This window comes from Tenrec ecaudatus, chromosome 2 (genome assembly GCF_050624435.1).
Source record: "Tenrec ecaudatus isolate mTenEca1 chromosome 2, mTenEca1.hap1, whole genome shotgun sequence".
NCBI classification, from domain to species: Eukaryota; Metazoa; Chordata; class Mammalia; order Afrosoricida; family Tenrecidae; genus Tenrec; species Tenrec ecaudatus.
In genome coordinates, this window is record NC_134531.1 from 95,345,135 (window position 1) to 95,369,845 (window position 24,711).

The 24,711-nt window shown below is 40.8% G+C and overlaps 1 protein-coding gene across 1 annotated transcript in view; it reads right to left on the bottom strand.

Moving 5' to 3' along the window:
• Positions 1-24,711, bottom strand: part of ELL2 (elongation factor for RNA polymerase II 2) — a 79,902-nt gene that overhangs the window by 7,594 nt on the left and 47,597 nt on the right. Inside the window, exons 3-9 of the mRNA XM_075541299.1 lie at positions 23,652-23,773; positions 17,428-17,591; positions 10,323-10,582; positions 7,486-7,610; positions 7,232-7,319; positions 4,623-5,199; positions 2,106-2,172 (exon numbers count right to left, since the gene is read on the bottom strand). Of these exons, the coding sequence (XP_075397414.1) occupies positions 2,106-2,172; positions 4,623-5,199; positions 7,232-7,319; positions 7,486-7,610; positions 10,323-10,582; positions 17,428-17,591; positions 23,652-23,773 (1,403 nt within the window). The remainder of the gene's footprint in view (positions 1-2,105; positions 2,173-4,622; positions 5,200-7,231; positions 7,320-7,485; positions 7,611-10,322; positions 10,583-17,427; positions 17,592-23,651; positions 23,774-24,711) is intronic.

Sequence of the window (24,711 nt, forward strand, 5' to 3'; positions counted from 1 at the left end):
GCTATTGGTCTTGAATTAGCATTTATGTAATAATGGAATAGAATGTTCAACAGAAGAAATTGGATTATTCACCACCAAAAGATTTTTATTACATAAAAATCAGGAATATTGTGGTTAAATATGGGTTATTTAGAGACTGATCATTAAGATTTTGTAGTAAATCCCTTTTGTTTTCTCCTAAAGCAACTTAAGTTTAAGTGCTTAAGGATTTATGGTTGAGTTTTAAAAATTCATGCTTTCTCATCATTTTTTATAAAATTGGCTGCATTTATAGAAGACGGATTTTTCAGGGCTTGAAACTGGTTCCCTCTGGTTCCCTCTCCTGCTGAGCATGTGTACATAAGAATACTGGGCAGAGGGTCTCTAAGGAGCACCTGGGGGTCTTGTTAAAATGTAGATTCTGCTTCAGTGTGCAAGGGCAGACATGCAAATTCTCAGCAGGGGTCAGAACTAGAATAAATTGGTTAAAAACATTTAAAAATTAAAACTATACTTAAGTAAATCAAGTAAACACGAGGCACAGTAACCACATCATTCATATCCTTTAGTAAGTTGTTTAAAGAACATAGAAAACATTTAGGAGGCTGCAGCAAGCATCCAGAGATCCATAGTTGGAAATTTTTCTTTCAAACTAGTTGACAAAACACAGCAATATTAAAATAATACACAAAATAGCCATCTGAATCTATTGAGAAATGTTTAAACTACTTATTAATCTCATCGGAATTCACTGTACACAGTGTGTACACATCCTGGAGTCCTGGTGACCTACTGGGCTGCTAACTGCTAGGTCAGATTCAAAATCACTAGCGAATCCACAGGAGATAAAAAATGACCGATTTGTAACTTTTCATAGAAAATTAGGCTGTCGTACTAATGATTTATCATTTGAGAGGGTTGTGTGGCTGGGAACCCTGAGCCTTCTCAGCAGTGGAGCGGGCACTGGCCCTGCAAACCTGCCTGCTGAAAGGCCCTTCCTGGTCCTGCTGGTCGGAGCTGCCTTCTAAGGTTCCCCCACTGCGCTGTGACACTGTTCATGACCTCAGATGGGACATTTCGGCATGGTTTCATGCTTGGCTTTCAGTTATAAGATGGTAACCAGCATTATGGCTTCAGGTTATTATCACCACCCCCCTGCCCCAACCGCCCCAAATACAGCTCTCACACTAACAATAAAGCAAAAGTAATTTTTTTTTTTTAAGTCTAGGAATGTTTGCACTCTGGAAACGAACATTTCCTGGGACATGAAGGGCCAAGCAACAGAGTTAACATCATCCAACATGAGAAGCTACTAACAGGAAAAAATATAATGTCTGAGTCATCTCAGTTCTATTTTTCATTCAACATTCTACATATTTTTCACATTTGCTCATTTTCAAAGCGACTGCAGTCAGATTTGCTTGTTCTTTCACTCTCATTTTTTCAGGCTCTTGCAACTTAATTATTTTCCGCTTACAGAGGCCTTTGATTTTGTAAAAAGGCTAGAATTATGTGTCTAGGTTATAATTTTTGTGATAACCAGTTACTAAAATGTCCTCAGCTCAGCATTTAGCAACTTGTTGTCATAACAGGGGAAAACATTATAATCAGGACTAAAATGAAACAACCAAATTGTACTAGACCCTCCTGTTAAAATTAATTTGAAGGCAAAGCTTTATTAAAAATAAAAGCCTATATATTTCTGCTTTGTGTTAAATGTAGTGACCCAAGCACTTTCTCAGTAATAAGTCACCTCTTTGGCGGGTGGGGGTGGGGGCAAGTGAAGGACCATGCATTGATTGGGTGTCAGCTTTGAAGAATCAGACTCCTGAAATTTTCCCTAATCAAATGCTCGGCCTGGTCATGGAACAAAGAACAGGCGTCTCTATACTTAAAAGGCCAAGGAGCACCCTCAGGAGGGGAGGGGGTGGGGGTGGGGGCAACCTGCTCATGTAGACTAGAGTGGATTGGGGACTAGGAGGCTTAATGGCAGGCTTTCAATTGCAGGGGTGGTTCCAGTACCCTATTTCTGGAACTTCTTTTCTGATTTTCAAATTATGGGAAAAGAATTTGCAAACTTTCTAAAATTAAACTGCTCTCTCCTATTGGCAGGCATCTGAACTTACATCAAATAATCTGGGAGTTCAATTGTGGAAGAAGGCTCCGTGGAGGCAGTGCAAACCTCTTTAACTCCTACAAAGAAAGAAAGAAAGAAAGAAAGAAAGAAAAATTAGTGTGTTCATCAACCATTATGGTTATAAAAGGCCTATAATTCTAAAATAGATCAGAAACATCTGGAATACTTTTCCTCAAATTCTCTTCTTCCATTTCAATAAGCAACAGTGAGCAAGGAATACAATTGAGCACAAACAATAGAAGCCCTATGACCAGGGCCAGCAGAACCGACGCCGGCATTTAAAACACCCAGGCCACTGCAGTGCCTGCACAACGAAGGAATTCCATCCTAACCCAAGGTCACTCTTCTATTCTTCCAACAACACTTGTGGCATCTGCCCAGCAATTCAAAGACTGCGGTGGCAGATGCAGCCAGACAATGGGAGATACAAATTTTACATCAACATGTACTTTTCATGGGAGCCAAGCAAGGCAGATGAGGCAATAAAGTCAGGGAGCAGACTGCTTTGGTCACAGTGTTTTTTACTGCTATCTTTTTTATATGCAGACAGTGGAGTGGAGTAGGAGGTTTTTCCGTCAGATTAATATTACTTAAAATAAAGTATTATGGAGCGCTGATTTACACTCCTGTCCTCTCCAGCTGCATTACTAACATAGAATTTTTTTAAGTACAGAGAAATTATGTGTCCATCATTCAAAACCATGTGCAAGTGGGTAAAATCCTTTGGATTCCATTTGTTTGAACATACCGTTTCCAGAGGCTATGTTTAGATTTTCTTTTTATTAGGATGATTTTTTCTCTTTTTTTAGCATTCACAGTAGAGTGAAACTCATAACTCAAATTCTAAGCCTGCCTGCTGTGAAAACATACCCACCGATGATAAAATAAAGGTGATTATTTGATAATATATCATTTTATTATTAAAAACATGAAGCAACTCAATATAGTAGAGACTGCTCGGCTTGGATAAAAGATCATGAGTTTGAGTCTCTAAAATTAGTAACAACAACAAAAAAGGTATGAAGTGCAGGTCTCAGATGCAGGGGTTGTGGGTCTAGATTTTCCTGGGTTTGCTGTAATCTTGGTTGGCTTTGAAAGGTACTACTACTTCGGTGAGGGACCGAAAGTGACTCCATGTGCTTCTCCAGGTCGTCAACCCTGAGAACATGTTTAATTATATTGTAGGTCTCAACACCTTGGAATCTAGCTCTTCAGCACTGACCTCTAGTGAAGATCGCTCTCTGGGGCTGGGCATGTGGCGAGAAGAGACTGGAGTACCCCCAGCAGCCTAGCTTAGAAACCCGAAACGTGGGGATCTTACTGTCTCATGCCGTTTTCCTGACCCAACAAATTAAAATACAATAGTGTTTGAGGTTGAAAACTTACTTGTTTCTCTCTAGCCATTAATACAGTAGATGGATTTAAATATTAAAACAAGTATGCTCTGGCATACAATATCGTTAATCCAGGTCAACAAAATATGGAAAAGGCACTATGTTGTACTACTTCTATAACTCCTTTAGATCTTCTACTGAAATCAATCAATCAAAGCTTCTCTACAAACGGATTCAATTAAACAGACTTTCCATAGTATGTAACTCCTGATGGGAGCAGAAAGCCTCCATTTTTTCCCTCAGAGTGGCTGGTGGTTTTGCACAGCCGTGGTATGCAAGTTTTAGAGTATTTTAATATTTAATATATAAGAAAACCCTAATGTCATTAGCATATTTTAAAGACCAGGTCACTTCAGAAAAATAATATTTCTTATAAATTGATTTTTCTTTTGAGGTATGCCTCTTTGGGTCGTTGTATATTGGTTTTTAAACTTGTTAAGTCTTGAAATAGTTAGTTTTATGTAAAAGAATTGGTGTCCTTTATTAAAGGACTCTGAGAATGGAAAAAGAAAAAAGAAAATGTCTTTAAGAATTATTGAGCCAACAGCCTTGTAAAAGACAAATTGTTTGCACTGTGAATGAAGATGATGTTGTGGATCTGCAAATGTGATTTTACTTTGTCTGTTTTATAAAGGGTTTCACATTTCCACTGTGCTAATATGAATTAAAGCAAGAGTGACCCTGGTTCTTTGGAAAGAAGGAAATGAATATTCTTATTGCTAATTAATTAATTAATTGCATGTGGTGACATCAGCTCAAGAATGGTGTGTTTGAGGTCATTTTGAGGTTGCACAAGACCATAAGAATGATGGAAAAAGAGCAACAAAGTCCACCTTCTAGAGGAAGTCTCTGAAGGATAACAGGGCTATATTCAAATATCATCAACTTATTAACAAATATAGGAACCGTGCTCATGATTGGTTAACTGGTAAAGACTGAAAATGACTGTTATAAAAAGCAAGACAATATCGACCCCAAAGTGCAATAGAAGATTAATAACGAATAGACACTAACTTGGTAAACAAATATTACTGATTATTAATAGCGCATTCCTAGTGTGTGCTGCCAGTTCGTGTAACCCATGCAGTCCGTTTTTCGCAAATGGAAAGTACCTTCACTGGAATGGGGACTGGAGCTATTTAGCTTGGCAATTTCCTCTTCTCTTTTCAGGTCCTCGTCCTCCTCCTCCTTGGCCTCCATGGTCTCAATGTCCTGCTTTTTGATTTGGTCCTTTTCCTTGTGTTTTTTTGACTTCTTTTTGGACTTCTTGTGAGACACTGAATAGTTTTCTTCTATAGGCTTGGGACACTTCAGTAGAACTGAACCAGGGGGTAAGGTTTCCAGAGAAGTCCTAGAGGTATATTTGTCTTGCTGGTCCTCATAGAGTCTACCATTTTGACTAAAGCTGTCAAGAGGTAGGTCTTGAGTCCCCCGGCCTTCTGGAGTGCTAGGGGAGTTGGCGTTAGAATTGACAGTCTGCGGAGGCTTGGAGATGGGCAGGTGGGTGGAAGGCAGCGGTGGAGGAGCAGGGATGGCAGCAGCTGCAGGGGGCAGCGGGAGACCTGCAGCCTTTTCACCAGTGAGGTTCAAATGGCCATTTAGTGTCGGCGGAACTCTACTTGTCAGATGGGAGATTCGAGCTTTTTTAGTCACTAAGGGATCAATGAAGTCGGAATCCAAAAGCCGTTTCTGGAAAAAATGCAGAGAAAAAGAAACAAAATGAGCTGGTTTGTAAGAAAATCTTTTCAAGACACGAGAGTGACTGGTCACCATATGAACACCGGTCATCATGATCATATTTGAATTTATTACTGAGGTGTTTTAATATCTCTAAAGTTAAGACAATAAGAGAGAGTTAAGTGAAACAAATGTTCATTCTACTGTCAAAAGCAGAATCTGACAAATATCTTTTTCAGAGTACTTCTTCAATTTCTGACTGATCATGGCTCCTCAAATTAAATTCCTAGAGACTCTGCCCATTCAAGTGGATTATATCCCACAGACACACATTCAAAAGAAGTGGCTACCTTCCTGTGTTGGCCTGTTTTGACCTAGAAATATTAAGTGAGAGAAGGAAGCAATTTGTACTATTTCACTGAGTGAGAACTAACAAGGGCAAGCAAAGGGGAACAGGCTAACACTATTGAAATCTCCTCTAATGTGCTAAAAATGCTCCAGCAATGAATATTTTGCTTGTCAATTATTACTCCATTGGTCTTAAAATGGAAACAACTAGCACTTTCAGAGTAATCTCTAAAGTATCTCCCTTGCTTTAGAAATAATACTCAGTATGTTTTCCTCTCTTAAATATCTCTTCATTAGTTAGATGAGTCTTAATAACTGGTCCACCAAATGATGTGACATTAATATTTAAAAACTCAAACAAATCATGTCAATATTAGCTCAATCCAGCAATAATGATAGTTTTTAAATTAAAAAAGGTAATTCAGAGCATCAAAGAGTACAAAACATAAACACAATGTGCTACTGTAGCTTGAAAGAAGATCGTTAATCAACCCATTAATTTATTGTTTTCCTGTTAGCACCAATTAGTAGTACCCACTATAAAATCAGATCAGAGTACAAGGAGCTTGAAAATAGTTGGCCTTAAAAGTGAAGCTTTTATGGACAATATATGCGCCAGGCTAAAAGCCCCACTCTCTTTTTATCCGTTCCCCATCTGCTCCTCCTAATGGGTTTCTAACATTTTCTAAGGCTCATGAAGGCCTGGGTGACAACCTTAGAATACAGCTGCCATGTGAATAGCCTTTTGCACAAGGCATGCTTACTGTTCTCCACACATCTGTCTGCTTCTCCTAATTCTTGGGAGGACGCTTTAGGTAGGGAAGGGCATTCAGCAGTACAGAGGTGGGGGAAGGGGGAGGAGGGCTTATCCCAAGGTTAGTCTTAAGGACCTGGAGATGGAGTGAGTTTCAGGGTGCGATGTGAGACCCCGGCTTGACCTCACTCAACAAGTATGGCCCAGGAATCCCCCACTTTTTCCCCAGATGGGCTGAATCTCGGGTAAAGTCTCATGGGAGCTTTTCTGACTGGAATTCAATTGGGAAGTGCTTTAAGAACACACGTATGAAAAATTTACATAAACATGCCCCCTGTATCCCCACCCCAAGAATATTTTTCTGGACTATATTTAAGGTAAAATGAACTATCTTTAATTTTCTATAAAATCTGCGACTCATGGGACTAGACACATTTTCTAGTTAGTATCCAAGTGGAAAAGCATATAATCTTACCACAAAATGTAAACTTTGGAAATGGAAAAGCAAGATCCAAACTAAATGCCAATGAGCCACTTCTGAGTCAAAGTAACCCTACAGGACACAAGTTAGGGGGCTGCTCCCTTTGGGTTTCCGAGACTCTAATATCTTTACTTAAGGGGACAGCTCATCTTTCTGGAGTGGAGTGATTGGTGGGTGTGAACTTCTGACCTTGTGGTTAGCACCTCAAGGCATAGCCCACTACACCGCCAGAGTTCTTATGGGAAAGTAAGATACACAATAAAACACTCCGATAACACAGAGCTATCTAGTGACTGCTTCTGGGCTGGGACTGAGAACCTGGATTCCAGATCCAGTTTTGCCACAACCTCACTGTCTGTGCAGGCAAGCTGTGCGACTTCTCTGGGCCTCATCTCTCACTTATCCATCAGAGGGGCTGAAGGTCCATTTCAGGTCTATGAGTCTACAATTTTATAAAATACCTGAGAAGGAGAAGATGCCGCGTCTCTACTAGAACAAATAGATTCTGAACGGCTGGTGCCAGCAGCATTCTGAGATGGATTTAGTTTTCTGTAAAGGACACACATGTTCCAAGTTATAGAGAGAAATAATTTTTAAATGTTCGTGAAAGAAAGCTTACCCTTGTTTCTTTTCCCCACCTGAGGACTGGAATATCAAGAACGGAAGTAATTACCTCGCTGCTTCATTTTTAGAGAGGGAGAAAAAAAGGACTTACCTAGAGAGGACTGTTTCCAGTGACCGTCTGTCTATTTCATTGTATCCAGGCCAGTCTCTCTGAATCTCTTTAAATACATAATCCTTTAAGGTATACGACAGGTCCTTAGGATTCAGATTGGCCACCTAGCACAAGATAGAAACAAAGCATCAGATCATTTTACTATTTCCTAAACTAAAACAGGTCATCTTTTAAAGGGTCTAGAGGATTATAACTATGCCAATTGGTCCAATGAGATTGTTCGTTTTATACATGCTGATTTCACTGTCATTCAACTTCATTTTGTGTACACACACTTTTGTCCCCCTTGAATAGCCACTACATTTACCATTTTTCTACTCAGATTATATGCTAAAATTAGGAAAAAGATGAAGAAAAATATGTTTCTTAACCAATTTTATTTTCAGAGTCACAGGAATCTTAAAAAATAATATCATTTTTAGTTTCTGCTCATTAACCCACTACTTTTGAAAGAGTCACAATATAAATCCTTAATCACTTGTATCAAAAATCAACGACCAAATGTTGAGCTATAAGTTTTCTTTTCAGACATCATCAGAAATTATCTCCATAAAGTATTAATTTTAATAACCCTGCCTACTAGGTTTCAGATAGTCAAATTAACTCTGTTCTGGTCAGTTTTTTCTGAGGAATCAGAGATCTTTAAATACTCCAAAACCAATATATAAAAACCATATACCACCACCCCAAGTTATTAGTTAGTCATTTTATTCCCAAATGCAATAGTTTCATAATAATCAACTACAATATGAAGTATTTCCCAGAATATGTTCTATTGACCACAATGATGCATAGGTTCAGGTACCTAACCAAAAAAAGGTATTCCTGCCTGTCATTTCCTACTGAAAAGTTATTTTTAGTGAGTTAAATTTTTACTCTTTTAATAATACTATTACATGACAATTGAAGCTCTTTTCCCCACAGCTCAACTGAATATTAATCTAACACTAATGCAACAAAGCAGAAAATGACATACTGTATATACTCAAGTATAATAAGCAGACCCGAATATCAGATGAGGCACCTAATTTTACCACAAAAACTACATTAAAAATGTGATGAAAAACTCAGCTTATACACGAGTATATATGGTACTTATATTAAAATTTAAAATGATAAATGAGTTAACATAAGATAAAACCAGATTTCTTAAAGTGGAATGAATACAATCACTCTTAGGTTTTCTATTATCCTTGGTACTACTTATATTAACATCCTGCCTCTCCTAGCTTCCTTGTCTCAGCTTCTGCACTAAAACATTCTGCACTAGAACTTTCTTTTTCAAAATATTCTTTCCTGACTCTCCTGCTAGAATGTTCAGGACTGTATTCTGTCATTTTCTTCATTACCCTTTTCTGCCCAAGGTGATTTCATTCAGGCTTTCAATCTGCATGCCAAGTAAATGAGAGAATGTGAAAATACATGCATTCTCAGTTCTAAGCTTGTACCTCCAGCTCCAAGTGTGCCCTGAATACCATATATATAGATTTAACTACCATGGGAACATTTATCTTCATTTAGATACACTTAACAGATATCTCTAACAGGTATCTTCCAAAAAGAATGTATGCAAGAATAAAAATTTCCTTTCTACAAACGTAGTCTTTCTCTATTCTTCCCTCATCTCAGCCAATGGATCAATATCCATTCAGTTGTTCAGTTTCTGTAACCACTAAAGTCCAAAACCAAACTCATTGCCAAGTCAACTCTGACTCATAGTGATGCTATAGGATAATGTAGAACTGACCTTATGTTTTCAAGACTGAAACACTTTATGAGAACCAAATGCCTGCTTCTCTCCCACTGGTGCTGGTTTCAAACTGTTGACCTTGGGGTCAGCAGCCCAATGTGTAGCCACTGTGATTCAACAGAATGATACCAGAGTGCCACAGATTCTATTATTTCCCTTAACCTCATCCACACTCACCCACTTTAGCACAAAGTATATGTGTGTTACAAAATATACACCTAATTTGATAAACCTTCTCTACTATCACCATGAGGTGACAGTACCACCATTCACCTTTTCACCTGCGCTTCTGAAAGACGCTCCTTTCAGTAGGCGCTCTCTCCTACTCCTGCCTTGCTCCCACCCCATATTCATTCTTGCCTCAGAAGTCTCAGTGGGACTGTCTAAAAAGTATCAATCAGGCAAATCTAGATTACATGATACCCTTGCATAAAATCCCGTGATGATTTCCCGTCACACTGGAAAATAAAATCTGAATTCCGAGCCAATGACCTAGAAAGGGGCTCTGGGATTTGCCCTCTTCTTCACTCGGCTCCAGACAAATTTATGGTTTCTCTCTTCTTTGAACATAACAAACTATTCTCTTGACTGCTTCATTTTGGCTAAGATGTGGGGATCAGAGAAAGACGTTCCCACACTTCCCCGTTCAAAGTAATTACCCCTTCTCCAGGTTTTCCTACTTTTCTGCTCTATTCTGAGAAGTCCAAGGCGCCTGCCCAGAAATCGACAAATGTGCACACTTGCTCTCATCCCCACTCATTTTCTCAGCCTGCCTGCTGATGTATTGAACGTCCCCATGTAATAAGCAGATTTAATTTAAGTAGTTCTAAAATGCTCTCAACATGATTTAAGTTTCAGATCCTGGAGATTGCCTGAGTTATTTTGAAAAGTGGCTAGCCCAGAATTAGAGACTATGGTCTTAATATTTCAAGAACATGAGAAAATGGTTAAGGGAAAAAAAAAAGACTGTCTGAATAATAATGATATTACCAACATCAACTACAAGTCTTAAATGGGCTCCTAAATGCGAAGGTAAGTGGAAGGCCCTCTCCCCAGCTGTCCTCACCTGTTGCAGAATCGTGCCAAGGGAGTTCTTGTCTTTTTGATTGACTCCATCTTTCTGCAATCGAGCAAGCAGTTCCGGTTTCTTGTAGGCCTTCAGGGCCAGTAAGTGGACCACCCTGTCTCGGTAGGGCCGCTGAGACACGCTGCCGCTGCTGTGCGTCTTGCGGATCGTGTTTGCAGGGTTCATGGGGGTTGACCTTTTCCTCTCAGGCACTGCGTCTGCTACAGCTTGAGGTGCTTTCCGAATTTGCACTCTTTTCCCTAAAGTTCAGCGAAAATTACACTGTTAGGCATTTGTGGGCGAAAACAGAATGTCCAGAACTCTAATGTAGGCACCTGTTCGTTTCTGGAGGGAATGCAGGCCACTTTACTGCAAAGAGAAATGCAAACAGTGCTCTTTTAACTCACGGCCAACTTTGATACCTATCATGTGCTTTACCTCTCAGTAAAGCACATGAATAAATGGCCTACAGTGTGAAGTCGGAATTTCTTTGGTGGGATTATTGGTGGAATAATATGCATTAAAGGCATGTTTTGGCCATCTACCAACATATGGATAATAACTGATGAGACACAATGTAGCCAAAGGCAGACCATTTACTATGGCAAATGACTTGCTGCTTAGTGGGACCATGCTAGTGCTGTGTACAGAACGTGAAGCTACACGGCATGGGGTCCTTCGGCAGTGGACACGAGCACAGTGCGCACTGGGAAATGTGAGCGGCACTCCTTGGCTGAGCGGGCCATTGACAACCTCATGGATTCAGAAGCTACTAAGAAGCATCATTTAAGGTCATCAACCCCTCAGGTATCCACAAGTGATACTCCTTCCAGTGGGCCATAACAAATTTTAGGAGCCAACCCACCAAAGTGAAAGTACCTGAGAGGCCCAAGAGACTTCCCCTCTGTGGTGCTGAGAGTGCACTGGTGAGCACAGGAGCATGGTACCAGAAGCCCGGCCTTCATGCCACTCTGACACCAGCCAGTGCCACCACACAATTCACCCAGTTTTTGCTTATACTCATCGCTAACACTTGGCAGTTGCTACTTCTAGTGGGTTAGTGTCCTGGATGCTCCGTGTCTAGTGATGCTAGTCACTGATGAAACCTGGTAGCCATTCTTTGCTGAAGGAACACACAATTCTGCGAATTCTGAAGTGAGATCTTACATCTCATTTACTGTACTCTAAGCCCAATTCTATGTCCTCCAGCTAAAGAGAGAGGCATCCAATGCAGGACAACTGCCTTGGGAACCAGGCTAGTAACTGAACACAATGAATAAATAAAAGTCATTTCGAAGTGCAGTGGTGTGGGGTTTAAACAGACTGAAGGGGAAGGAGAGCGCGGAATAGCCATGCTGACCATGCTGGGTTGGCCAGGTTTGAAGAGAGGCCGTCTGTCTAGGCACAATCCTATCTAGAACAAGCATGAAATATCCACTAGCTCTTATAGTTTTCTTTACTACAGGGACATAACCAATTGCAAATATCACAGAACAAAGGAATACAATGAGAAACTAAAGTGTCTACATTTTCCTTAAAGGATCCATGGCAGATGGAAAGGGAATATCTACGCATGGGTACACTGGCACAGAGCTTCACATACATCTGAGTAAGTCTGTCAGATAGTCATTAATACTGACTCCATTTTACAGAAGAATAAATGGTGGCATCCCATGGGATGTGCTACTTGCTAAAGAGCGCATGGCATTTGGAATGTTCTACCCACATTCTCTAGTGGCACTTCTTTGCTTGGGGGAAAGGTTTCATGAACAAAATGCCTATGTCTGCTGCCACTGCTTCCTTTAGGCAATGAGCCTGATGGGAGCAGGCTGAGATGGCCTAGTCCACTAGAGACCTTGAATCGGTAGTCGATGACCCGTGAATGGCAATAAGAGAGCAAATCCGCTGAGCAGCAGGAATGATGCGCTCAGCACTGTCTCACATTGCAGAGTCTAAAGACACACTGAAATTGTTAATGGGGCAAGTGCAAAACTTCCAGTCTACGAGTCTCATTTACACTAGTGCTAGTGAGCAGTAATTTTCCTGGAAATTTTACTATGAATTCATGAGACAAAATGCCCCTTCCAAACATACCAACAACAAAGAGCAAGACCAGGATCAAAGATCTAGGAAACGCCGTAGGATTCGTGCCCCCCCCCCCCCCCCCGCCCAAGTTAGCCAAGTCCGCAAATGAAGTGGTTCACCTCAATTTCCCCAAACCGAGGGGACTGCGAAGCCCTTCTCTCTCACTCATTTTATTTATTCATTTGTACGTGGGGTGGGGGTTGGCGAGGGGGTTGGGTAAGAGGGTGGGTAAAGAGAGTGCTTTTGTGCTAACCTTATGAAAACCATGACTTGTCATTTTGAATGAATTAAAGCCAACAAGGAAAGCAAACAAAAATGAAAACAAAAGTGACAGGACTGCCACTGTATTGCAGGCAGCCCTGACCTCCACGGCTCTTCTGTCTCGGGAGGGCTTTTCAAGGTCTCCTGAGTTTATATTTACCTCTCCTAGAAACAATGCAGAGCAGACAAATGAGGGTATACTGGGCACTCGATAAGAAATTAGGGTCTGGTCATGAGTAGGACAGGGTGTGTAGTCTTACCTGTAGCCTAATCCTTGGTTACCGTCTCTCCTATGTCCTCCAACCTCAAGGCAGGCACTTTACCTTATTTTCTTTCTCTTTAAACAGTTAGTCATAGGCTATTCCACTACTTCAAATGCTGGAAGGATCCAGACACAGTGAGCCTTCCTTCCTTCCCTCCCCCACTCCCTCCTTATTCCTGTTGTGCCTATTCAACCAGAAAGGAGTCCCCTGGCATAAAGAAGAAAACATCAATGACAGGAGTGTGTACCGAGCTGAGGTGCTAAAGAAGGGGGGTGGAGAGGGGGAGAAGAAAAGAGAAAAATGTAGCCCAGGAAAATTTAAGTTAAAAGGGACAGAAGAAAGGCTTTTATTTTTATTTTGCCACCAAAAAACCCTTTCTAATAAAGCCTATGGGAGAACCTAATTCTCTTTCCAGACCCAAGTGCTAATCAATTCCCTGGGCTCCTTATATAAACAGCAGCAGTGGGTCTAAGAGGATTGGGTAATCTGGGACTATATCTGAATACTTGTTTCATAACAAGGAGGCCACTTCTAGCTTCTCCATTGACTATGAGGTGGCAGAAGCCTTGATCCCAGTGTAATGCCTTGGAGGAAAGGAACTGAAGCAAGTGTTGCAATAGTGGTGCACCCAATGGCAGTGACTGCGGGCATCTTCTACAGCTGTTTTGCTGCCCGTAGAACCAGGCTATCGACTTTGGCCACACTAACCCACGGCTTTGAAAACACTGGCACGGACGTAACAATGATGTGATACATATCTGTGGCATCTATTGTAAGCATCTGATATCTGTCATTAGTTTTTTTTTAAGTTTACTGTCTATCAATCTACACACACACACACGTCACACAATATTAGAACTATGAAGGGCCTTGGGTATTACCTACTTCAGATACCACTTATTTTATATTTGAGACCAGTAGGTCCAAGGCCATATATATGTGCCAACTCATTAAGACTAAGAAGGCTGGGGGTGGAGGTAGAGAAAATCCGAAGTGGAATCCTAGGAATCAGGTTGGTGAAGTTTGTATACCTGAATAAATGTTAACATGTACGAAAGTTTGCAATCCAATAGCATCTGAAAGGTGAGGTCAGAGGCAGTGAGCAGATGCAGGATACGGATAAAATGAAAATAGTGATGCTTATTTATTTATTTATTTTTAAGCAACAGGGAGGAATTATCTCAACACATTAGCACATTGTACATATCATGACTGGAAAGGGAAATGTGACTAAAGAAATAATAATGCTTTCCTAGGTTAAAGCCTCTTCAGGCAATAGTTTTTAATTTTTGTTTTTTTTCCAGTGCCAAAGAGGGTTGCAGAAAATCGTAATTTTGAGTAACCAGGCCAGGAGATCTCCCTTGAAGAACAGGCATCACCCTCTTATATTGAGCGTGTGGCCCAGTCCAGCGGCTGACCTGGCATACTATCACCACAACACCACACTAAGGACGAGTATTACTCTCATTTGTCCTCTGCACAAAAGAACCCTTGTTTTGTAGGTATTTTAAGTCAGCATAAGTGAACTTTTAATTTCCTTTAATATGGTAGATGAAAGAAAAAAAATCGATGCATTTGAATGAGGTGCGGGACTGCCTAAAGAAAAAAACAAATCTGTCTTGGAAGAAGTACAGCCAGAATGCTCCCTTAGAAGTAAAGATGGTAAGATTTCGTCTCAAGCACTTTGGACAAGTTATCAGTGGAGACTAGTCCTGGCAGGAAGACATCATGCCTGGTAAAGTGGAGGTGCAGCAGGAAGGGGGAAGGTCCTAGGCTAGCTGGATCGACACCATGCCTGCCACAATGGGCGCACACATAAGAACAGGGGTGAGGCTAGTGCCGGACCATGCAGGGTTTTGTTCTGTTGTACACAGAGTCGCTAGGAGTTGGAATCAACTCAATGGCACTTAACAACAACATCCTATAGTCCAGTATGAATGAAAGAGGTACTTCCTATTGTCTTAAGATAAGAACAACAGATGAATTCAAACTCACTGGTATCAAGTCCATGCCAACTCATAGTGACCCTACAGGCCAAGCAGAACTCCCCCTGTGGGTTTCTGAGACTGTAACTCTTCACGGAGTATAAACGCTCATCTTTCTTCTACGGAGGGGCTGGTGGTTTCAAACTGCTGACTTTGTGGTTAGCAGCCCAAAAGGCAACTACTATATCACCAGGACTCCTTTCCAATGAGGTCATGTCCAAATTATTTATTTGCTAATATCAAAAACTTGATGTACAAAATGGAAATGAGACTCACAATCAAGATTCATAGATGAGCGCTGTGCTGAGTGCTTTCCACAAACTCGGAACACGTGGAGGACTCGCCTTTTAAAGGACTAAAGAGCCACACAGTTGTGAGATACTGAAAAATGCTGAAAGACACAAACTGAGCTGCCTAGAAACAAGTGGTTGAGACCTATCAATGGCCAATATTAAAATAGATAAAAGATCAAAACATGACATAACAAAGCACAGCAAAAAACAAACAAAAAGAAAAGCAAGTCAGGACACTAGAGTCTTTGGCTCCCCTGATTTCACAATTGGCTAGGCTTCTCAATGAAGAGTACTGGGTCCAGTCTGAACGAGGAGGTGCAGATTTGTCAACCTTCCAGAGAAGAGTCATAAGAATAATTAAAGGGTTGGGATACAGGCCATATGAAGAAAAGTTAAAAGGAGATGGGGATGCTTGACCGGGAAAATAAAGGCTGGAGAGGTTAACGACAATATTTTGGAGCAGAGAACACTGTGCCGGGATGGTGAGTGGCTGGGGCACCAAGGACAACGTGACAAAGGAAAGGCTGAACGGGGAACATGGGCTGGCAGAAACGCCTTACAGCGAGCAGGACGAGGAAGGAGCAGGCTAGCGGAGAGAGGGGGGCCAGCTCATCCAGAATGGAACACACGCAGTCAGACTGGGTTTCACATGTTGGTGTCCCCAATAAAATATATATTTTAATGCTCAGAAGATCAAAAAGTTCTATAGTCCTGCAGGCCCCACTGCCCTAGGGGAGTGTATGGTCTATGAGAGTCTGAGTGTGGAAAAGCTACAAATTGTTAAGCTGCAAATGAACTTTCCCGACCCTATCAAAACACACGAACTTAGGGACAACTACAGACCTCTCATGGAAAAGCTCAGTAATTAATTCTACACTTCGGAATAAAATGAGGTGATTTTGACTGGTTATAATGGGAAGAAAAACATCCTGAGATCAAACATACCAACTTGCCACACAATTTATAAGATGGTGGTGCTGGAGAGAGTTCAAAACAAAACCGAAAAGTTTTCAAAGCGACTGGGACCCAGTTTGCACTTGCCCATTTTAAGAATAATTTAAAAATTAACTAGTTCATATAAAAAGTCAAGTTACTTGTGAAGACACAGGAGAAAGGAAAAGTTTTAAATTTGTTACTTCCCTGAGCAAGAGAGAGAAGGTGAGAATTTTCACTGCTGGAAACTTATTGGGCAGGGAACCGGGGCCCCTGGGTGTATATACCTGGGGAAGCCATGAACTGTTGTTAAACCAAACTAAATGTATCTAAGCTAAGCACCAAATCCCAGGAGTTTGGCCTTTGTTCCAAAGAAATACTTATTAAAGGCACTGGGAAAGCTTCTTGAGGCTGGATGTATTGTAGGCGGATCAGCAGTGGGGACATACAGAAGTAGAATCACACCAAACCCTGGAATGATGTTGATGAAGGTGTTTGGCTTGTCTGGAGACTATTTTCTAGAGCATTTAAATGCAAATTAATATCCTTTCATCATTTACTCTGTCATGACTTGGGTTATAAAACTGCAGAAGGCCTCATTCTGGTTAATACCCATAAAATCACTGTGAATTGACTCCTTAAAATTGTTTAAGATATTGCTCATGAAGGAGAGGCTTCTGGTGCTGGTCTGATTCAACAGGATAGCCACCTGAGTCAACTGACGAGAAAGATGATGGAGGGCGAGGACCTCTCTTCATGGACGGATGGAGATGGGGGTCATAAATGGCACCACCACTGAGCATATGATATATACTTTTACAATAAAAAATCTTCAGTGCAATAAAAAAAGCTTCAGGAAATGGTAACGAAAATCTGAAACCTCATAAATTCTACTGTAAGAATAACTCTACAAAAGTGGCAAACAAGAACCATACCACTCATTGCTGAAATAATATCATCCAGTGACTGAAAAAACATAATAGCAGCAGGATTACAACGTCACATAATAACCTGACCAACCCCAGTATTGTACGATAATGAGTACTGTAAAATAGCCAATAAAGGAGTCTGGATTTAGGAAACAAGTAAAATGGTTAAATTTGTTCACCATTTACCAGCAACTGAAAGCGAACACATGGCTTTCTTCTTCACCATGCTATCCAAAACCTTCTGAAGATGAATTACTGTGCATTCATAATTAAGTTCACATTACCAGGTTTTTGCCTACAGTGATGCAGAATCATTCCGATCAATCTGCGAGAAGAAGTAAGATATCTATACTAACCTACATATGGCCCGCCAGGCTTGATCACTTTGGTGCTTCGGTTGCGGGATTCCTCTTCAGCCTGGGTCATTCTTTCTCGGGTCATCTGATAGGAGTCGTTTGTCGCACACACTGTAATTTTATCTTGTATAAATCCCAGGCAATTGAGCTGGGAGGCTCCAGAGCTGTCAAGACAGACCATGGCTTCATTAGTGATGGGCCTCATTTTGCACAAAGGAGAGAAATTTAACATCCTAAGACCAGCAAATAATCAGAGGCTTATAGTGCTGAAGTAATGATAACGTTCAATGCAAAGATTATTTAAAGTACACATTCTTCTTTTTTGTTATGATTTGTTCATATCTCTAATTCACTGGGACATGAACCCTGGGCATTTCTGGGAGGGGGTGGGTGGGGGTAAAAATAGTGTCTGATTCATCTACTACGAGTTCCCGAAAGTGCTGTAGTTCAAATCTTCTTTAAGTCAACTATTTTAAAGAATTCTCTAACACTGGATATTAAAAAGCTCACTTTTAATAAAACATAGCTTTTAAAGTTACAATATAGCATTGATAAACAGAAATGACTTTAGTATTATGCCAAGTTTCTAAAAATTTAAAAAACTTGCATTTACCATTTTTGTTATATCTTTATATAAACCAATCTATTAAGATAGCAAATATTGAAGAGATGAGCTATGAAGAATATTACATTGATTCCATGGTGGTCCTGTTTCAAAGTAAATTGCTATTATTAGGGATCATGGATGAAGAAGCTCTGGTGGTATGAGTGGTTCAAGTGCATGGCTGTTAACCAAATGGTCGGGGTTCAAATCCATCAGCACCTTCATGGGAGAAGGATGCAGCAGTCTGCCACGCTAATGATTTGCAGCCTTGAATACCCTATGAGGTAGTTTTATTGCATCCTTGATGTTTGCTGTGAGTCAGAATCAATTTAACAAGAGGCTTGATTTGGCGAGTTAGGGATCATAGTAATAGTGATATGCAGTACATTAAAAAGAAATTATCATGGCAGTTATAAAATAATCTGACATGAAAATAATGAGAATGCCACCATTGTTCTGATACTATATTTCCAAACTCAATTGAAAGTAGCTTTGTTATGATTCTAAGAACTAAGGATTAATAAGTTTAAAAATTAATCGCGATATATGTGTGCATGTGTGTAATATCTATTTTTAGTTCATTTGTTCATAAACATTTATTGGGCTGCATGTGAGGCAATATATGAGGCCCAGAGGTTGCCCAAGGACAAAGACAGATGAGGCTCCTCCCTTGCAGAGCTCTCTTCCTCTTGGGTGACAAAGATGGGCACACTGACTCGCTGACACCACTGAGAAATGCCACAGCAGAGGAGATCTCAGGATGCAGTGGACTGCCCAAGAAGGGCACCTCCCCTGGATTTGTAGGTGAGGCAAAAGCTTCCCAAAGGAAGTGATGCCTAGAAGAACGGATGTACAAGTGAGAGGAAAGGAACACATGTTTTATGGGGATAGAGATGCAGGAGGCACCAGGAAAAGTTTTCAAATTGCACAAAGTTGCAAAGGACAATGAGAGGTAAGGCTGGAAAGGGTATGAGGAGCACCTTACCCAGTTCCCAGAGGCCTTGGTAAAGATTTTGTATTTTATCTCAAGATTAACAGAGGAGCTATATTTCACTTTACATATAACAAAAATACAGATGGAGAAAAGATGGGAAGGGGCAAGAATGAGAGCAGGAAGACAAGTTAGGAAGCTACTGAAGTCCTCTAGGCAGCGCGTGATGGTTTCCATCAGAGATGGCAGAGACACAGTAGATAGTAAGCAGAATCTAGAGATAGTGAAGAGGAAACATTGAGCACATTTTGTCAATGGCTGGATGCTGGAGGAGAGAGGAGAGTTAAAGGGTGTTGCCCGGGGTACTGGGTGTGCGGAGCTACCATTTACTGAGACACACTCAGCTCAGGAGAAGGGCAGGCTTAGGGTTATGTCTGATGAGAAAGTAAATGTGTTGGTCAAGGTGAAAATGAGAATGGAAGAGATAAAAAGTAATAATAATCTATAAATTATCAAGGTTTCGTGAGGGAGGGAGGGTAAAGGAGGGAGAGGAAAGATGAGGAGCTGATACCAAGGGCTCAAGTAGAAAGAAAATGTTTTGAGAATGATGATGGCAACAAATGTACAAATGTGCTTGACACAATGGATGGATTGTGATAAGAGTTGTACAAGCCCAATAACATGATTTAAAAAAAAAGAAGAACAGAAAGAGAGAGAGAGAGAGAGAGAGAGAGAGAGAGAGAGAGAGAGAGAGAGAAGAGCCAGGATCTTAGGAGAAAATCAACTGTGAAGGACACTTAATGTTTAAGTAACAGGCAGAAGAGAAGATGTCTCAATAGACTGCAAAGGCAAAGCAAGAGGTCAGAGGGAAGCTAGTAGTGTCTTGAAGCCACAAGCTAGAATGTTTCAAGAAGCAGAGGGCAGTCAACAGTGTCAAACACTGGAATAACAGTTCAGAATAACAACAAGGAATCCCAGAATGGACCACCAAGTTCTGGGGGCACAGTGGTTACAACAAAGGGTTGGTGATTCAAACTGACGAAAGGATCTGTAGAAAAAAGGTGACCGACAGCCTTATAAAAATGACAGTATTGGCAACTCCACGGGGCAGCTCTCCTCTGTCCTATGAGTCCTTATTGACTTGACAGCAACAGATGTTTGGCTATTTTTCAGCAGCATCCATTGTATTCCAGGATGGCCAGGCTGGTGGAGTAGTTTTAATGAAATGTTGGGGCTAAAACCAGACTTAGGGCCAAGAAGCAAGTGCAAGGGAGATTGTGCTTTTCAAACAAGACCTATTTGGACATGTTTGACTGCTAACAACAACAAGAGCAACAAACAGACAAACAGACAGTGAAAGAAGGAAAGGATGGAGGAAGGGCGAGAGGGAAGGAGAGATGATAAGAGAGCATGCAATTTACTGAGGAGAAGAGAGCAGGGAGCAGACTAGACCTCAGTGAAAGGGACTGGAGGGGGGAGTGGATGAAAAGGCAGCAGTAGAAGGAAAGTGAAGGCTGAAGTTTGCATCTTCCCATAGTATTTATTAAACAATTTACATTCTAAGCCTATTTCCCAATCATGACCAACATACTACTTACACCCTGTTGGGTGAGTTAGCTGATTTTTATGTGCAAACAGAAAGAAGTTAAACCACTTTATCACTTGATGTTCCCTTTGACCTACCGTATATACTTGAGTGTAAGCTTCCCCGAATATCAGCTGAGGCACCTAATTTTACCACAAAAACTGTATTAAAAATGTGCTGGAAAAGTTGGCTTATACACGAGTATATACGGTATTTTAAAGTTCTTTCAGTGTTTAATATTTTGTTTTCTTTTCGACTGAGGTTTTTCTGTTTTGTTTTGTCATTGCCATTTCTTCCTTTTGTTTTGTTATTTTTCTGTGTGTGAAATCCAGGATCATAAAGCTATAGAGACAGTAAGTGGATGATGAACAATTGTCTAGGGCATGGCAGGGGAGGTGGGGTATGCGCACCTACTCACAATGACTATGAGAATGAAGAAAATGTTCTGAAATTGACTGTGGTGATGATTGTGCCATTCTTCTTAATACAATGGCACTACTAAATTGTATGGCATGTGAATTATATACCAATAAAACTATTTAAAAAATAAAGTTAAAAGAAATTGAACCCTGATGGCAAAAAGGTGCTCTTCAGGATTCTCCACACATACCTTCCCAATTTTTATTGTAAAAACTTGAAATTCTACCATCAGGTAAAACTTTAAGGTGAAAGTGTATATTTTATGTATGTGATACACTTTCTTTTGATCTTCCTTGACGAGCTGCTGAGTCACATATGTGAGCACTGGATTGTCACTCACCCTGGGAATGGGTTAGTGACTTTTGAACGAGATTTTTGGAAGGCAATTTTGACTGTGGGGGTTCTTCTATTTTACATAAAAGAACAGTGTGGCTCAAGAAGGTAATTTTTTTAATGAGGAGATGGATTGGTGGGTTTTGAACATTCTTTATTGAGGCACTGGCTCTGAGCTGAGGCAGCACTGCGAAACCAGGACAGAGGGTAGGGAAGCCTCGGAGGGCTTGAACATATGCGCCTCGATTTCCTCACAGACAGAGCCCCTTTCTCTTGATGCACCATAATTTGGAAAGTGACCTTAAATCCGTCTCTAAACAATAGCGTAGAAATAAACACACAGGTTACTTATGATGAAGCCATATGATTGGTTTGGGGTAGGAGATTAAATTTCAATTCTTAAGGTGACAGTTTAATCTCATATAAAATGTTCTCATTATATAAAACAAGGGATAACAAAGGCAAGCTTCACGGGGGTATGGGGTGGGGGCAAAGAGGGTGGGTAAACGCCCGTGTCCTGCGTCCTGCGCTGTGTAATGAACACCGGACTGGGAATTCGGAGAACTGAGAGCAGATTGGGCCCTGCCAGTAAGTAACTAGCTCTAAAACAAGTGGAGAAGCCACCAGTGAAATGAAGGCACTGAACTCCACAATCACTGCCCCAAACACCCACACCAGTTGCTATCTAGCAGACTCAGACTCACAGGATAGAAGGGAACCATGGAAAATGATGGCTACACCTTTCTCCCAAGGATGACTGTGCATTAGTGCAAATGTTCTGTATTTGTGCTGTGAAATATGACTAGTATGAATGACTGAGTGTGACTTTATGCTATTTTAATCCATTGAAATTTACGTGGTTACACACAGCTAGTGACTGTCACAGTGAATAACACTGAAGAGTCTTCATAATTTGTAATACATGGAAATTATATAAACTAATATAAGCTGGAGGAGGATAAAAATTGTTAGTTTGGAAAGCAATATTAATAAATCCTCAGGGGGACGTTATTTAATGCACCATCCGAAACCTTACTGCTATGGAGCTAACTGCTCCGTCTTTCTCCTGTGCAGCAGCTGGTGCGTGCACCTGCCCACTTTCTGGTTAGGCGTCTGTTGCTTAATCCACAGCACCACCAAAGCTCCTTATGATGCTGTTTGGTTACCTTGGCTAGGAGAAGAATGTGACACTTGTCTTACTGTCCCACACAGAGTGTATACAGTGTCAAGTATGGAACAGAGGGGACAGGCATGGTGGCTGGGGTGCATGGGGCAACATCATAAGTCACACATGGAGGATGGGAGGCGGCCCTCCCTGGAGGCTGGGGGTTCCAAGGCCTGTCTCCATTCACGGGCAGAACAACTCCCCCTACTCAAGGGCACCATTCTTTCATCACAAACAACTGCAGCAAAGAAGACAGGAACAAGCAGCTTATTGTGGACTGAAGGGCTCCCTGGTACTCTCGAGGCTTGGGCGTGCATTCTTCCCTCCATTTTCTTTTTCTAATTTTCATCAGGAGTGACAAAGAAAAGACTGCTATATTGGAGTTAATTTCTACTTTCCATTTTGGCATGGAGTAAAAAATACATAAATATAAAAACTGCCTTTTGAGGAAGGGGCATGCAATTTATTTAAGTATGTATGAGGTAGATTCAAAAAATTCATGGAAAAACCATTATCTTTTAGTTCCAGTCTACGGAAAGGTAGTCTTTTGGTGTGTGTGTTTGTGTGAAAGTTTACAGAGTAAATTACGTAGTTTCCATTCGACAACTCACACATTTTGGTTCATGATTCCATCCCCTGCTTTTACAGCCTTCTTGCCTTTTGAGCGTTACCCAGGCCCGGGCAAGTGCTGCGCTTTGATCTCTGTGTATGCAGCTCCTTGGTGTTATTGCTTACTTCACAGGCTCTCTAGAGGCTGGCTCAAAGCTAAGTGATGTAGTGAGTGCACTTCCGGGCTTAAAAATATCGAAGGGCCCTCCTGTCAGGGTTTCCACCTGACTCTATCAGACCAACTGGTTTGGTTACAAGACACTTCTTTACAGACAGTGGGAAAGTCTTTAATAAAGATATCAAAACATGGGTTAAATGTAAAGTGCCCGATGTCCTAAAAAAAAAAAAACCCGGGCTGGGGATCTTAAAATTTTTTGTGATCACATCTTGTAAATACAATTTCTGGCACATAGTAAGCAAATGCTCAGTATTTTCAAATACATAAATAGATTTTGCAATTTAAATTCAACAAAATATTTATGAAGTGACCAGTTTATATTTTAAAGTTTAGTAACAATACAGTTTTCTTAAAAAAACAAAACTTCTTTCCCTTCTACACACAGGGAAAAGCACTTACCTGGAGAATGTTTGCTGGATGCAATCAAAGCTGCCCTGAGGGTTGTCTTTACCCACATTGGACAGATAGAAGTTAAAACTCTGTACTTCATGGAGAGGGCCAATCTTGGGAATTTTGACAAGCTAGAAGGAGAAAAAGGACAGAAATGCTTTATAAAAGAGTTCTCAATTTATGGTCTGATTTTTTTCAAGTGACTTTCATTTTATACCCATACTCACGTGATATACACATCTTTCTAGATTTTAAATAATCAAATCATTCAAGGAATCTGGTCAGTATGCTGATAATTCGTTACATTCTTATTTCCATTTTTGACCCTTAAGTGTGCATAATTATTTTCCTCAGTAATTAATTTATAAGAGGAGTCCCCTTCATTTCAAATTATCAAATGATTACAGTTCATATACAAGAGTCATTAGTGAATTTGCTAAACAGTCTTAAGAGCCTTAAGTGTGACTCCAGTGTGTAGGACTCGCTGTGGGACTGTTCCAGACATTTCAAGGGCCTCTGAAATAAGCTCCACATCTCAACCCCTCACTTGCTTATTACTATATATTTCAGTTTACTTCCTGCTTTTCTAAGAAGTATTTTTGGAAAAAAATGGTTAGCAGCCTAGATGGTGCCCTAAGATTAATATACATAGCGTCAGTCAAGGCATTTCTCCAAGTCCTATGATAACCTTACTCATGCTCAGGGTTAGAGAACAGGGCAGCAGCCCCAAGAGGTGAATTCTGCAGGACACTGCCTGGCCACACTGGTGAAAGGGCAGGTGCATTTTCAATCATCTTGCTCACAGCCTGGTTGCCAGGCTAGATTGGACGCCACATGAGAAGGGATAGGGTTCGTCTAGATGACAGACCCTGTTGTGGCTCTTTCTCTTGGCACCTGGCAGGAGCTCCACAAATGTCTGTGAACAGATGATTTAGAAACTCCTCCTCATCTTTCAATTACTCTATCCTAATTAGCTGCGGAGACTTTTCTTCTTTCATGCCTGCAGGGGTGAGCCTGGGGTTAGTGATATTATAACCTGTAGGTCCCCAAACACACAGTCTTACTAATT